This window comes from Carcharhinus amblyrhynchos, chromosome 13, assembly GCF_965287045.1.
Source record: "Carcharhinus amblyrhynchos chromosome 13, sCarAmb.v2.hapA, whole genome shotgun sequence".
Lineage (NCBI taxonomy): Eukaryota > Metazoa > Chordata > Chondrichthyes > Carcharhiniformes > Carcharhinidae > Carcharhinus > Carcharhinus amblyrhynchos.
Genome location: NC_137336.1, coordinates 58041267 through 58057707, shown reverse-complemented (window position 1 = coordinate 58057707; position 16441 = coordinate 58041267). Strand labels below are relative to the sequence as shown.

Genomic DNA, 16441 nt, shown 5'->3' with positions numbered 1-16441 from the left:
GGGGTGGTAGCTACAGGACGGATGTCAGGGGTAGGTTCTTTACCCAGAGGGTGGTGAGGGATTGGAATGCCCTGCCTGCTGCGGTTGTAAATGCGCCTAGTTTGGGGGCGTTTAAGAGATCTGTGGATAGGTTTATGGACGAAAAGGGATTGGTTTAGATTTGTGGGTCAGTGTTTTTTTTTTAAAAAACTGGTCGGCGCAACATCGTGGGCCGAAGGGCCTGTTCTGCGCTGTAATGTTCTATGTTCTATACAGAAGGACAAAGACCAATTTAGATTGGGAATAATTAACTGAGGGTGAATGAAGACTTGATGGGCCAAAGACCTCCTTCTGCACTCTGGGTTTTCTATGATTCCCTTTCCATGACACCCCACAATAAAATATCATTGATATGATTGACAGCTGGGCTGCAGGCACAATGGCCAATCTGGTGAGCAGATATTGGTGGGTGAGGCGTTGCTAAGTGGCTGTGAAGGATGCAGCATTGTGATTGGTTGTGAGGGCAGCAGCACTGTGATTGGCTGTGAGAGATGCATCACTATGATTGGCTGTGAGGGAAGCAGCGTTGTGATTGGCTGAGAGGGACACAGAGCTGTGATTGGATGTGAAGGAGGCAGTGCTGTGACTGGCTGTAAGTCATGATGTGGGTATGCCGGCGTTGGACTGGGGTAAACACAGTAAAAAGTCTGACAACACCAGGTTTTAGTCCTACCGATTTATCTGATAGTAAATTCACAAGCTTTGGAGGGGACTCCCTCTTGGTCAGGTGAATGGAGAGTTTAGCATTGTCGGCCACTTCAGGACTTGAACAGCAGGTTAGGTGTAAAGATTCACATTCTAATCAGTAATCTGTAAACTGTCTGTGCTTTATATGCTCTGTCCGAGGCCAGAACTCTCCATTCACCTGACGAAGACGGAGTCCCCTCGAAAGCTTGTGAATTTACTATCAAATAAATCGGTTGGACTAAAACCTGGTGTCGTCAGACTTTTTACTGGCTGTAAGGGAAGCAGAGCTGTGATTGGCTGAGATGGACGCAGCGCTGTGATTGGCTGTGAGAGAAGCAGCGCTGTGATTGGCTGTGAGAGAAGCAGCGCTGTGATTGGATGTGCGTGCGAGCGGGAGGAAGATGGCGGCGCTGAGTGAGTTCCCGGAGCTGAAGGAGGTGAAGCGGGGCCTGATGGCGGTGAGCGGCCTGTGCCGGGAGCGCGGCCTGCTGCAAAGCGCCAAGTGGTGAGTGAGTGAGTGAGTGAATGAGTGAGTGAGTGAGAGAGCCGGTGGGCGAGTGCGGAGACTGGGCCAGCACAAAGACCAGCTGAAACTCTGCATTTCCACTTTGCAGCATTGCAGATGCAACAGTGTGTTTAAATGTAGTTCCATCATTCTCACTGTTTAAATAATGCAGACCTCGTTTCAAACTTCCCCCACTCTACACTTTAATCTGTTATCCGCTCTTGTTATCTACTCCTCAATAATGCTACAAGGTTTAAGACACACCGCTCATCAGCACAGTCAGGATCTTTCAGTGCAGCTGACACACCTCAGCCTGATGTCAATCTGTACAAATGGATCGCAGAGTGGTTTACTTTGAATAGATATTCTAAATGGTTAAATATGAGAGTAAAGTTAGAAACACCTCCAGAATTACAGCACAGATGAGGCCATTGTGTCTGCACTGGCTCTCCGAATGAGCGATTCACTTAATGGCATTCTCTTGCCTTCTCCCCTTGACCCTGCATGTTGCTCCTTTTCAAATAATAGTCTAATTCCGTTTTGAATGCTTCACTTGAAATCATCTTCAATACACACTGAGGCAATGCATTAACGAACATAACTGCTCACAGTGTAAAAAGACATTTTCTCATCACTTTTGCTGTTCTTGCCAAATACGTAAAATCTGAGCACTGTTGATCCTTTCACAAGTGGCAAAATTTTTTCACTGTCCATTCTGTCCAGAAACCTCATGATTTTGAATACTTCTGTCAGATTCCCCCCCAGCCTTTCCTTCCCCAAGGAAAAGGAACATAGGAACATCGGAATTAGGAACAGAAGTAGGCAAATTCTGCCTTTCAAGCCATTCAGTCAGATCATGGCTGATCTCACCCTGTCTTAAATCCACCTCCCCACCTATTCCCCATATCCCTTCATCCCTTTTTGTTATTGGAAATATGGCTGTCTGCCTCTCGAAACCATTCAACGATTCAGACTCCACTGCTCTATAAGGCAGTGACTTCCACAAATTCACCACCATCTGTGAGAAGTTGTTGTTCCTCATCTCAGTTTTAAATCTACCACCTCTTAACCTATACCTGTGACCTGTTGTTCTAGCTTGCCCCATAAGAGAAAACGTTTGGTCTACGTTTACTTTATCAATCCCTTGAAAAACATTTATATACTTCGATCAGATCTCTTCATAATTTCACCAATCTGTTCACTAACTGAAGTTCATGATCCATGGAACCATTCTTGAGAATCTTTTCTGCATTTGTTCCAATACCTTCCCATCCATTCTTCCTAAGGTCCAGTGACTAGAACTGGAAACAATACTCCAGATGAGGCTGAACTCACGTCTTATACAAGTTCAGCATAATCTGCTTATTCTTGTACTCTTTGTTACTACTAATAAAGTTTCAGATACTGCACATTTTATCAGCCATTCTTTCAATGTGTCGATGATTCAGACACAAATACACCTAGATCCCTCTGCTCCTGCATCCACTTTTGAGTTAAAGCCTTTATTTTATATTAACTCTCCGCGTTCTTCCTTTCAAAATTAATCACATTTCTCTGCATTCATTCCACCAACTTGCCCGTGTCCTTTTGAAGTTCTGCGCTATCCTCCTCAGAGTTCATAATGCTTCCAAGTTTTGAAATTGTGTCCTACACACTAAGATCATTAATACACATCAGGAAAAGCAAGGTCCCAAAACTGACTCCCTGGAGAAGTCTACTCCAAACCTTCCTCCAGTCCTCCCTATTCTCGATTTCTTGTCACTCAGGCAATTCCATATCCATGTTGCTACTTTCCCTTTTATTCCATGAGCTATAACTTTGCTCACAGGTTTGTTGTGTGGCATAGTACCATGTACCTTTGAAGTCCACATACATCACGTCAGCAACATTGTCCTCATCAACCCTCTGTTACCTCATCCAACAAGCTAAGCATGATTTTCCCTGAGGAAATCCATCCTGATTTTCCTTAATTAACCCGTGTTTGTCTATTGACAATTCATTTTGTTCCTAATTATTGTTTGGAGAAGTTCCCCCCCCCCCCCACTGAAGTTAAATTGACTGTAGTTATTGTGTAATTGTAGTTACTTGTTTTTTTTTACAGATGACTTTTTTCAACTCTGAACAGCTAACTTTATAAAGTAATCAATTTATAGACTTTAGTGATTATTACTTTAATAAACTTGCAGTGATAATCTTGACCATTATTTCTTCAGTGCACATATCCATGTGCATCATTGTTGAATGATGTGGATTATATGCTGTCATTGGAAAAAATCTATCTGCAAATTTAGCAGAATCCTTTGTGTCACAAAAATAATGTTGTAGCAGAAGAATATCTACTCGTTTGTCCCCCTCTTTCATCGTTATTCAGGGATTCAGATCAAATTAAATCTTTTGTTTTTAATTCCTGGCTGTGCCTTTGGTCCTGGAATCAAGTTAGGTCTTTTATTTGCACTGAACTTGACTATCTGTCTGTAGCGCGGTCTGGTCGAGCTGAGTATTTACTCTTCTGCTATCCAAAGACTGAAAAGGTTGGTGTGAATTCCAGTGAGCTAATCATGGTAATGACTGGATAGAACAACATTACCAATTATTCTGCCTAATGTGTCATACATTATAGGAGGTAGGCATGAAGCTGGCAGTGGATCTTAGATCTGGACAGGAAAGAAATATCTTTCTAAAATCTTAACATTTAACAAGTTTATGCAACCCTGGACGGTGACAAAATGAATGATGTTCCCTTGTTCTTTTGATAATGGAAAGTAAGCAGCTATTCAGATGGGTTTGCCCATTTTACACAGAACTTGGGGAGAAGTCTGGATTTCTGATGCTCTGATTAAGGTTGACTCTTTCTTTTATACACAGGGCTTCAGAGTTGGCCTTCTCTCTGGATCCTCTTCCCAAAGACGAGCTGCCACCTGCCCCTACGTTGACAGAGGTACAACAGTTCTTTTAAACAGTACACAGATTCCCCTCATTTCGAACAGGCAGCTTTAGATGCAGCTCAGAATTGAAGATGCCACAGTTTTAAAAGGTCTGAAACCATTGGAACTGAAGGTTTTTTTCAGTCTTCTGCTAGTTTGAGATTAGAAAATGTATTTAAAAGGAGTGTTGCATTGATTCCCTTCTCATTGTTACTGTTTGAGAGGGGACACAGCTTTAGTAGAGCAGGACGTGCTTGGGTAAACTAACAGTATATTAAGCTATAATTACATCTGTATCCTGGTACCCTGTTTTGAAGGGGGTGGTTGGGGAATGAATGAATGAGGCGAAGCATTGAAATCCCTTTTCATTCAGTTCTGTCATTAACAAAATCCTGGTAACTTTGTGGCAGAGAACATCAGCTGCATTTCAGTGCAATATCCAGAGTAGCGCTATGTCTACATTTCATGAGAGATTTCTTTTTGAGTAACTGATTTTTTTTTGTAAAAATATGTTTCTATTTAGGAAGACCTGGTGGATTTGGATGCTTACACTTTGGCCAAATCATACTTTGACTTAAAGGAATATGACCGTGCAGCATATTTTCTCAAAGGTTGTCAGAGTCAGAAGGCTTATTTCCTGTATATGTACTCCAGATATCTGGTAAGGCAACATTCGTTAATAGTAAACTTGTAGTGATCCGTCAGATGCATTTCTGGATGGTGCCTTTCACCCTGGAGCTTATTCTTAATCCAACCTTGACAAATGGGATGAAATTCATCTTCTAGCATCTTTTCTTAGATAGAGTCATACTATACACTGTTTTCTACGATCTGATAGCAACTTCATTATCTCTTGTGAGGAACCATCCTCCTACCCCATGAACAACAAAAATTGGCAATAGTCAAGAATCTCCAAATTCCATCTGCCAATTTCATTATTCCATGCCTCTGGCATTCTGTTATTGTCCTCCTCGTTGGCCCTTCCACTACCGCGTCCTCGCCCGTCGCCCGGACACACTTTGGCGGGCCCTGTTGCCATCGGGCGGCGGAGGTCCCCAATGGAAGTCGCTCTACGGAGGGATCTCCCCCAATTACCTCGGGGACCTGGGGTGGAGGGTGCTGCATGCAGCAGTGCCGCACAACTGTAGGATTCGCTGGTTCGCGGGCTCCCGAGACTGCTCTTTCTGTGGCCTCGAGGAATCCGTGGACCACGTCTACGTTTTGTGTTATAGATTGCACTACCTTTTTGATTTTCTGAAGAACCTTTTATTGATGTTCTGTTTGCATTTCAGTCCCACGCTCCTGAACTACGGACACCCGGTGCAGAGAGGGGAGGGTCGGGATGCCGATCTCCTCGTGAACCTGCTCCTGGGCCTGGCAAGACGCGCCATCAACAGGTCCAGGCAGCGGGCGATCTGGGGGGCCATCTGTCCTGACTATCTGCCCCTCTACCGTGGCTACGTTCGCAGCCAGGTGTCCCTGGAGAGGGAGCACGCGGTGTCTGCAGGCACAGTCGAGGCCTTCTGTGCCCATTGGGCACTGCAGGGGCTGAGGTGCCTTATAGACCCCGACAATTGCATTTTGATTTGACGTGTCTTAAGTTTCCTTTGTACTTTTTGTTTCTGTTCGGGCCATTCCCCCTCCTTTTGGGGAGCCGCCCCCTTTTTCTTTGTCCGAATGTAATTTTAGTTTGTTTACTTGGTTTGTCCAGAAAATACCCACCTCATTGGCAACTATATTTCCCAGTTTTTGGAATGACGGCCCTAGATCAGTTGATAGCATTCTTGCCTCTAAATCAGAAGGTCACAATCCTGGACTTGAGCACCAAATTCGAGGCTGACGCTTTAGCGCAGTGCTGAGGGAGTGCTGCACTGTCAAGGTTCCTGTATTTGGGGTAAGGTGTTAAAACAAGGACCCGTCTGCCTATTCAAGAGATACGAAAGATCCCATGGCACTGTTTTGAAGGAAAGAAGATGTCTCAGTGTCTTGGGTCAGTATTTATCCTTAAAACAACATCACAAAGAATAAATTGTCTGATCATTATCATATTACTGCTTGCTGTGCACAAACTGACAGCTGCATTTCCTACAGTGAGTACTCTTCAAAAGTACTTCATTGATTGTAATACACTTTGAGACATCTGGTGGTTTTGTAGAGTGTTACATATAAATGCAAACCTTTCTTGCTGTTCAGTTGCACAAATATTTTTTAATGTCCTTGCCCTGCTCTCAGTTGTTAGACTTCTCATCCTTTATTGGAAAGAAAACAGCAATAACCACATTTCACAAGTGCCTATTGGCTATAATGCCAGTACTTCTGATAATACAAGATTCCAATGCGCTTAAATGTGAAAAGTATTTTATAAATGCAAGTTTATTCTTCAAATAAGTTGTTAAGCAAGATGGAAAGCAGATGAAATTAATCCTTACAAACATCTTGTAACAATTAGTTTTTATTTTTCTCTTTGTGTGTGGCATGGTTCAATGGATCAGCTGGTGAAATATACACGGCAGAGTTCAGTAACTTTGGAATGTTAATTTGCATTCTGCCACAGAAGTACCATGGCACTGGAAAGTATCATTATTGGCTGGACCAATAATCCAGAAAGGAATATGGATAATGGAAAGATCATCCCAGTTACTGACTCTGTTATGTTGTAGTTCTGAATCTGTGCTGTCATGTTGATTATAATGGGATGAAGTTATTTAAATGTTTAGTAACTGTTTTTTGGTATTTTAGTCTGGGGAAAAGAAGAAGGATGATGAAACAGTAGACAGTTTGGGTAAGTTTGTCTTCCATCGATAACTAGTTATCATAGCAATAAGCTGTGATTTTGTCCATTGCATGAAACTTCACAATTGAGTTTTTTGTTTAAAATAATAATGAAAAGATTAATATTTTTAATTTTTGTTTTGCATTTGCTAACTGAGATGCTGATTTTTATTGGGTTGTGGTAGTACATACACTAGTCACACTCTGTTTCCCCCTACCTATTATTCTTGTATAACCGTGAGCTGTGTGAGAAATATGATATTTGATTGCGATGGGAATCGTAGATGTTAAGTGCGACCCTATTCTCGTTTTACAGCCACACTTATGTGTTAAGCAAAGTTGGGGCTGGAGAACAGGAGAGTCATTGGCCAAATATCAGTCAGAACTTTCTGAGATGATATGTTCTTCCTACTCTCCGTTCCTAACTCAGGTGACTGCGGCCATCAATAATACCCCACTGCCATCTCAGTTTAGATGTGGAGATGCCGGCATTGGACTGGGGTAAGCACAGTAAGAAATCTCACAACACCAGATTAAAGTCCAACAGGTTTATTTGGTAGCACAAGCTTTCGATGTGTCGCTCCTTCTTCAGGTGAGTGAAGAGGTGTGCTCACAAACAAGGGCCTGTTTGTAAACGCAACTCTTCACTGAAGAAGGAGCGGCGCCCCGAAAGCTTGTGCTACCAAATAAACCTGCTGGACTTTAACCTGGTATTGTGAAGCTTCTTACTGAACTCTGTTTAGGCCAGTGATCAAACCTTTTCTGACCTGTGTGACTTAGCCACTTGACCTAATGAGGACCTGAAGGCTATGGGGAGTTGCCAGAGAGATTTAAAGCTAATTAAATGCAGTATTATTGAACATATGGTGTGGTAATTGAAAATAGTCTTCTTATTTTATATTGTATTTCTCTGCAACCTGCTTTTAGTATTTGATGTCTTATGTCCTTATGGACTCTGGATCTAGCCTGTTGGAGGACACACAAATGTGTTCATCATATTTTAGTTATTTTGACTTAAACATATTAAACAGTTTAGCCTCCTTTGACAGATTAAAATTAATATCATGCATTATTTTGTATTTGGAAGTTTTAATTCATTAATGTGTATTGAAGAAAGAGGTGATGACTACAATTTTCTTTATTGACTTGCAATATTAGTGGCATATATATTTTACTACATGTGCTAGAATCTGTTAAGGGAGGTTAAGCTAACCTCAATGGATGTGCTAAACTGTTGAAGAGAAGATGCTTTAATACATTTCATTTAACTATTAAGCTTATAAAGACTTATAGCAGTGTTACATTTTCATATTGAAAGACCATGGCTGTGCACAGCTTTATTGACATAACTATAGGTCCTTTGAAAAGGAAGAAAGAGGATTGTTGGTCTGTTAGACTGTGATCTGTGACTCCAAGCCATGTCAGCATTGCCCTAGGCCAATATGTGTGAAGGTTTATTTTCTATTTGCTTGGCAGGACCTTTGGAGAAAGGACAAGTGAAGAATGAGTCTCTGAGGGAATTGCGAGTTGAACTGAGCAAAAAACACAAAGCCAGGGAACTGGATGGTTTTGGACTATACTTGTATGTACCAGCTAATGTGATTGTTTAACTGCCTTGTTTTCCCCAGTCCATACTGATGAGGTAGGTGACAATCCTGGGAAACTGATTTTACCAAATTTCCCCACAACTTGTATTTGGGAAGAGGTGATGTCGGGGAATGCAATGGGTATTATCTGTGCACTGTTCCATATTTCAGTGATTGTTTATTGCCATGTGTTGTACTTCAGAATTGGTAAAAGACAGCTGGAAACTAACCATTTGGATGGAATGCACTGCATTGTGAAGCTGTACTCAGTGACATTGTGATCAGGGAATATGAGCTATCGTAATATTTCACAACCCTGTTGTCTTCACAATTTCCCAAAGTAAGAAGGTGGCTTTCTAAAATGCAGAACTTAGTTTAAACGAACAATTGCCAGCCTCAAGGAGCCCTCCTTCCAACCTTCGGTCTTTTGTCAGGCTGCACCATGAGAAATGTTCAGCAGCACTGGCAGTGTCTGTGGAGAGAGAAACAGACTTAATGTTTCAGATAGATGACCTTTCATCAGAACTGGTTCTGGTCATTGACCTGAAACATTAACTGTTTTTATTTTCACAGATGCTGCCAGCTCTCCCGCCTCATTCCCAGCATCTGTAATATTTTGTTTTTGTTGATTTGAGTACTGGCCTCAGTTCCGCTTGCCGAAGCATTCAAGACTTTGGGGTGATGGACAGATGACTCACAATACAGGGGTGCCAGAAGAGTGAGTTATGAGGAAAGACTGAGGGCTCTTGTGGGGTTTCAGCTTTGAAAGGTGACTTTGTAAAGCTGTATGAGGATAGTAAATGCTACAGAAGAAGTAAATCCAAAGGCTACTTCAGATTGATTCATAATGGTCGAGCAAAGGGCCTCAAATATCAAGTGGTGAAAAGCAAATTTAGGATTGATTCTAAGAGTAATCCTTGGAAATGGATTTCTAGTCGGGGAATTGAGTGAAAAGTCCAGAATTATCAAAGAAACAGGAGGAGAGCTGTGGGTTGTTTTTGGATGGATGATTTTGTGAGCCAAATTATAATTCATTTCAGAATTCTGTTAAGACGGGGTTTTCAAAACTGAGTTCCATGGAGCTCTGGGTTTCGTTGCACGCATTCAGGAGTTCTGCAGTAGGCCAGGCTGACTGCAAAAAAATTAATACTGGATGATGGTGGCATATATTTATTTTTTTAAAGAGATGTCATAGCTTGCAGTGAGCGCTCAGGAGTTAGATGACTTAAACTGGCCACCATTGTTTCTCAGGGCACAAGCTATTTCAACCTCAATTACATTTATGGCATTTACTATCCTCGCACAGCTTTGTAACTAGCTGCCTGCCTGTTTTTGCATTGCATGATGAGTTTAACATTGAATTATCAAAGTATAGATCAGTTTAACATATTTATTTCTCTGTAAGCTGAAATTCATTCATATATTAGGTACGGAGTAGTCCTGCGGAAACTGGATCTAGTTAAAGAAGCTATTGATGTGTTTGTGGAAGCCACGCACAGTCTACCTCTGCATTGGGGAGCTTGGCTTGAACTCTGCAATCTCATTACCGACAAGGAGATGGTACGTGACTAGTTCATTCCTTTTCTGGGAGTTTCTCTCATGGCTCGTAGCTTAGTGAGTGCATTTGTTTCTCTTCAGCTGAGTGGCAACTCAAAACAGAGCTTTTAATTTCATTGCTAGAACATAATAATCATGAAATGTTTTTAGACGTCAGAGACTTGGAGCTCGATTTTACCATTGCGCCGCACCCATTTTCGGGTACAAAAATGGGTAAAGTCAGGTGTGAGGGCCATTAGCGCGATCTGCACCCATGTCCACGCAGTTGCCCACTTTACCAAGGCCCAAAAATGGTCACGATCTGAACTGCGCCCAAAACGGGTGTAATGGCAATTTAAATGCATGTGCATGCATTTAAATTGAATTAATGGGCTGCCCGCCCAACTTTATCAGCACTTCCCTCTTTACCAGCATGTTGGCCTGTCCAAATTTGGCGCAAAACAGACATGCACAGCAAAGGTCTGTTTCGAGCGCTTCAGCTTCTAAAGAGGTAAGTTCAGAGCTTCCAACGGCTCTCTGACTCAGGTTGATAGTGGGGGGGAGGGAGGCAGGCCGGATCATTCTCTAGTGGGTTTGGCGGGGTGGGGGAGGCCTGATCAATCTCTGGAGGGGGTTTCATTCTTTGGTGGTTGGTAGCAGGGGAGGCCAGAGATAGGGGAGATAGGGTGCAGAGGATTGTGATGGGGTGGGGGGGGGGAGGTATTGGATAAGGGGGACAGTTATATTGTGGCAGTGGGGTAATGTCTGTGGAGGCCATCAGTCCCGGGCAGCTTTATCTGCTTTTTGTGGTCTGGGAGCGGTGTGACAGGAACGCATTTTTTCAAATTTTTTTCTCACTGCAGATGTGCAGTTCAGATTTCCTATCGGACAGCAGCTTTTCAGGTGCAATAAGCCCCACCCACAGTGCGATTCAGACCCGCAATGTTTTTTTCAGGCTAAGTGCGTATGGGGCACCTAGAGCAGGTTTCCAAGTCGGATCTGAATTGCATCCAGATTTGCCACTTAGAATCAAAATGGTAAAATCGGGCCCTTAAGATTGCTGCAATTTAAAAAGTGAATGAAAGTGGAATAAAACCCTGACACTGGACGTATTAATGGTTGAAGTTCCTCTTTAGTGTAGTTCTGTAATAAGAGAAAAGGAAACCATAAGTTCAAATATCAAGTTATCAATTTAAGGTCTTGGCCAACAGATCTTGTCCAACAAGCTTCAGATTCTGAGCTTGTCCACTGTTCTGGAAAGGGTAGACGGAGAGAGAGAGACAGAGAGAGAGACTTTACTCTCCCACAGCACCTCTTGTTAAATGAGGAGCACAGTTAATAGTGGTGACACCCTAAGGGGAGTTCATAATGGGTGGCACAGTGGTTAGCACTGCTGCCTTACAGCGCCAGGGATCCAGATTCCGTTCCTGACTTGGGCCACTGTGTGGAGTTTGCATGTTGTCCCGTGTGTGGGTTTCCTCCAAGTGCTCCGCTTTCCTTCCACAGTCTGAAAGACATGCTGGTTAGGTGAATTGAACTGAACAGATGCTGGAGTGTGGCGACTGGGAAAATTTCACAGTAACTTCATTGCAATGCTAATGTAGACCTTACTTGTGACTAATAAATAAACTTTATTTCATTGCCGAGGAAGTGTTACATTGCCAGAGGTGCCAATTTATTTGCCCATTCAGAAAGATATTAAAGATGCACTGGCGACAGTTGAAGAAGAGCAAGGAGTTCTTTGTGTCTCGGCCAATATTCCTCCACAAACAATGGATTAACTAGTTACTGAATTTCATTGCTGTCAGTGAGACCTTACTGAGCCATGTTTGCCTGCTTTAGAGTGACTGCACTTCAAACCAATCACTATGAAGTACTGTGGAATCTTTGCAATGTACAATAGAACACTAGAAATACAAGTCCCTTCCAATTATGGTACAAGCTTTGTGCTGAATAAAAGCTGAAGCAGGAGGGTACATTAGCTTAATTCACACTCCCATGAGATCGTGACAGGCTTTGTTCACTTGCTGTATGATCATTCTGCTGTAAAAGTTGGGTCTATCCCCAATTTTTAATTTGAGTCTGGTTTTTCAAGCCAGGCATTCACTAATGTCTGGATCAGTCATTTTAAAGCCCCTTATTCTGGCTCATTTAAAGCTAACTTGGAGGTCCTTCATGTAGGATGCGTTAATGGATCTAATGTTAGAGGAGATCATGATACTTACAGATGAGGAAACCTGGTTTAATCATTAATCTGTAATAATCCCACCCTCACCTATTGCAGTATGGTTTCTTAAATGATTCCAAGGTCTCTGCCTCGATTGCTTTATGGAAATTCAAGGATCTCCCCAGGCACTTGGACTCTGGCAGTGACTTCAACCTTGGCTTGTATACACTACTGATACCTGATATCCTTTGCATTCCTCTTCCAGCTCAAGCCCATGGTACTGCCCAGTACATGGATGAAAGAGTTCTTCCTGGCTCACATCTACACTGAACTGCAGCTGATTGAGGAGGCACTGCAAAAATACCAGAACCTAATTGATGCTGGCTTCTCCAAAAGCACTTATATCATCTCCCAAATTGCCGTGGCTTATCACAATGTTCGAGGTCAGTTTGAGGTCTCTTCATTTCACTATCTTAAAATCAAATTGGGATGATCTCAAATTTTGTGTGTAATTTGTTTTTTAAAATGCAATTTTTCGGCCTCCTTTCCTGCCTGTCAACCTTTTCAGAAGCTTTGGAATGCTTGCAGTAAAAGCTTTGTCTCAGCATGACTCTCAGTGTAGCTAGAACCTGGCCTTGATCCAACCCAATTCCACCAAATCCTTAAAATAGAAGCAAAATATTGAAGATGCTGAAAATCTGAAATAAAAACAGAAAAGTTCAGAAGGCCTGGCAGCATCTGCGGAGAGAAACAAAGTTAACGTTTTGAGTCTATAATGATGCCCACAGAGCTCTGAAGAAGGGGCACACAGACTGGAAACGTTACCTGTTTGTCTCTCCACAGATCTTGCCAGGCTTGCTGAGCTTTTCCAACATTTTATGTTCTTATCCACCAAATTCTTTGCTTGTTTGCCTGATATAATTTTGTAGATGACAAAATTAGATGCAAGACTTGTCAGTTGTGTCATTGGAGTTGCCACTCAACAGTCCTTGGCATCTGGATATTTTCTAAAAATGTAAGCTAAATACCAACACGTGTCTCTGTCTCCACTTAAATGTGATGAGGTGGAGATGCCGCCGTTGGATTGGAGTGGGCACAACACCAGGTTAAAATCCAACAGGTTTATTTGAATCGCGAGCTTTCAGAGCGCTGCTCCTTCATCACCTGATGAGCAGGGCACCGAAAGCTCGTGATTCCAAATAAACCTGTTGGACTTTCACCTGGTGTTGTGAGACTTCTTACTGTACCCACTTAATATGACATCACAGTAGCTGTATCCTGGTGCCGGGATAACGAATACCTTCAGATCCAATAACCCTGTATGACAATGTGGCAGATTTTGGTTGCTGCATATCGCTTTATGCCAGAAGACCCCTCTGAAGAGAGACTGCAACTTGGTGCTGTGCTAAGGTTGAGAGTAAATGTGGATTTCAGCTTGGATTTATCGGTTGCTTAAAGAGAAAGATCTAGTGTTTAAACTTTGCGTACAGTTGACAATTACAGCACAAATTACACCCTGCTCAAACTCATACATATTGGTAAATGTATAATCTATCATAGACTAGCAAATGTTTTAAACAACTTTAACAAAAACATGGTTCAGAAAATATTTTGCTTGTTGGAAATGACTTTATTAAAAATACAAAGCTGTTTTCTATTTAGATTGGTTTATTTATTTTTAAAATTTTTATTTAGCCTGTTCCTTAGTAAATAAAAAAAATGAAATTGCATTATAAATCTTTTAAAATATACCTATTAGTGTCCTCGTGCCCAAAAGACCCAACTTAATTTCTAGATTCTCCTTGAAAGCCTACAAGCAAATACAATTAGCAGAAACTCCTAATGGTAATCAGTTTCACCCTTGGGGGTAGCTCGTTTTGTACAGGATGAGATTTGCTTGTGGAATGATTTAAAACTGGCACAGAACATCATGGAAATGCAACTTGGCTAAACACAATTTGCGTTAAAGACTCTGCAATTTTTATTTTGTGCCAAGTTCAGGTGAATTACACTGAAAAATCCAGAGCAATCAAGTCGAAAATCCAGACCAAAGCCCCCTTACCAATCTTCGTTTTAACTTCTGTAAGAGAGGAAATGGGGCTAGTGTTTCTAGGATTAAACAGACATGTGTAACACTTGAAATGGGATCCGTAACAATGTTTCTCTTGCTAAGTTTAAGTTCAACATGTCTCTTGATCAACACAGTTTTTGTTTTTGCAGAGCATTTGTTTAGTTGCACTTTGGGGCCCCTGCTTTACATTGCAGTTCTGTGGGCTTTAAGTTTGGGCTTTTACAAATTATAAATCTGAATTTGTACATATCATTATTTTTGGGCACTTAATAAAATTGGAGGATTCCCCATTGTGCATTGAAAAATAATGCTTTAATGGCCTGTGAGGGAAGCTGAGATAATGGTTGAGAGAATTGGCATGGTGGTTAGCACTGCTGCCTCATAGTGCTAGGGACCCAGGTTCAATTCCTGGCTTGGGCCACTGTCTGTGTGGAGTTTGCACTTTCTCCCTGTGTCTGCTTGGGTATCCTCCCAAAGTCTAGAGATGTGTGGGTTAGGTTGATTGGCCATGCTAAATTGACCTTAGTTTCAGGGTAAATATGAGACGTTATGGGAATAGGGCCTGGGTGGGATTGTGGTCAGTGCAGACTTGTAAGGCTGAATGGTCTCCGTCTGCACTGTAAGGATTCTATGATTCTATTCTATGAATGGCTGCCTCATACAATAAATTTTACTTGTACAAATAAAACCACCTGATGAGGCAAGGGGTGCCTTTATATTAATTTTTGAATAAACGTCTGTTTTTTTATTTCTGTACCACACTAGTGTGTTTTAAAAATAACATTTTATATATCTTTACATGTCTACGTTTGTGAGTTGTGAGATTATCTTAAGCAGCAAGTGTGTTACTGCTGAATGATATATGCTAGAGTGTGTTATCCTGTGTTTAGAAAACAAAGGGTACTTTTGATTTATTGTGATTGTTTGTAATCTGTGTCATGTATTCAGGAAACGTTGAGCTACTTTTCCATTTTTTTGCTCCCTAATATTTAGACATTGACAGAGCTTTAACCCTTTTCAATGAGTTACGGAATCAAGACCCATACAGGATAGAGAATATGGACACGTTGTCTAATCTACTGTATGTTCGGGTAAGGCTGGCTATTTTGGTTCACGGGTTTAAGGATGCATGGGGCTGATGTCTGTTCCAGTAAACTCAATATTAGTCTAGTTATGCTTTCTATTTTTGATTTAAGTTTTCATTTATTCCATAGTATTTCAATCAGTGATACATTCTGTTAACAATTTTGTGACTAAAACTAAGGTGTCCTTTGTGACAATGGCTGAGACCTATTGTATTTAGGTATTGATATCAGTTATGTAAAATTGTACCCTCCAGCTCCCCTGCCATTCTATACTAAAGACACTTGCAGTACAGCAATAAGCTATTTAGAAAAGTGAATCCTGGGTTACATTCTAGGTTTGTTCTGAGTTAATTGGGTTTCAGTCCTGGCAAAATAATTTGTGTGATTTATAATTTAATAATTACAATTAATCTGTGTAATTTGTTTCTGGATTATCTGATTACTCTTCAGTGGACCCTGCAGTGAAAGTGCATGTGTGAATGCTGGATGAGGGTTTGATGTGATTGGCTGTGAATCCCTCACATTAGTCTCCAACGTACGTTGTTTTGTCAAGAGATACCAGAGGCAGTTCTGTACTCATATCCCACTCAGAGTTACTGCCTTCCTGAAAGGTTAAAAAAAACTCATACCTGTCGCATTTATTTTCATTCTACAAATCTAACAAGCCTCTGTCATTTAGCAGAATGATTCCAGGAATTTTAACTATAATATTAGGCTGGAGAAGTTGAGATTATTCCCTTTGTGGCAAAGGAAGTTGATGGGAAATCTAATGGAGATGTAGAAGATTACCATAACTTTAGATAGGTTGACTCAAGAAAAGCTGGTCCCATTGGCTGAATGTACAAGGACTAGGGGACATAAATTTAATGTTTTGAACCATGGATATGGGAGGAAATGTGAGGGAAAACATTTTATGCAACAAATAGTAATGATCTGGAATTCACTATCTACGATGATGGTAGAGGCAGAGATAATCAAGGTTCAAAAGGAAATTGGATGGGCTCCTGAAAGAAAACTCCTGCGGAGTTTTAGGGAGAGAGTGTGGGAATAGAGCTAACTGGATTGCTCC

The 16441-nt window shown here is 41.5% G+C and overlaps 1 protein-coding gene across 2 annotated transcripts in view; it reads left to right on the top strand.

Moving 5' to 3' along the window:
* The first annotated feature begins 1075 nt into the window (after positions 1 to 1075).
* The window catches only part of cdc23 (CDC23 (cell division cycle 23, yeast, homolog)), a 30951-nt gene continuing 15585 nt past the window's right edge, over positions 1076 to 16441 (top strand). The window contains exons 1-8 of one of the 2 annotated variants that reach the window (XM_080201740.1): positions 1076 to 1231; positions 4097 to 4169; positions 4679 to 4816; positions 6895 to 6937; positions 8404 to 8509; positions 9941 to 10073; positions 12482 to 12659; positions 15281 to 15378. In XM_080201740.1, the coding sequence (XP_080057866.1) occupies positions 1128 to 1231; positions 4097 to 4169; positions 4679 to 4816; positions 6895 to 6937; positions 8404 to 8509; positions 9941 to 10073; positions 12482 to 12659; positions 15281 to 15378 (873 nt within the window). In that variant the 5' untranslated portion in view covers positions 1076 to 1127. The other variant, XM_080201741.1, reaches the window with a different exon arrangement.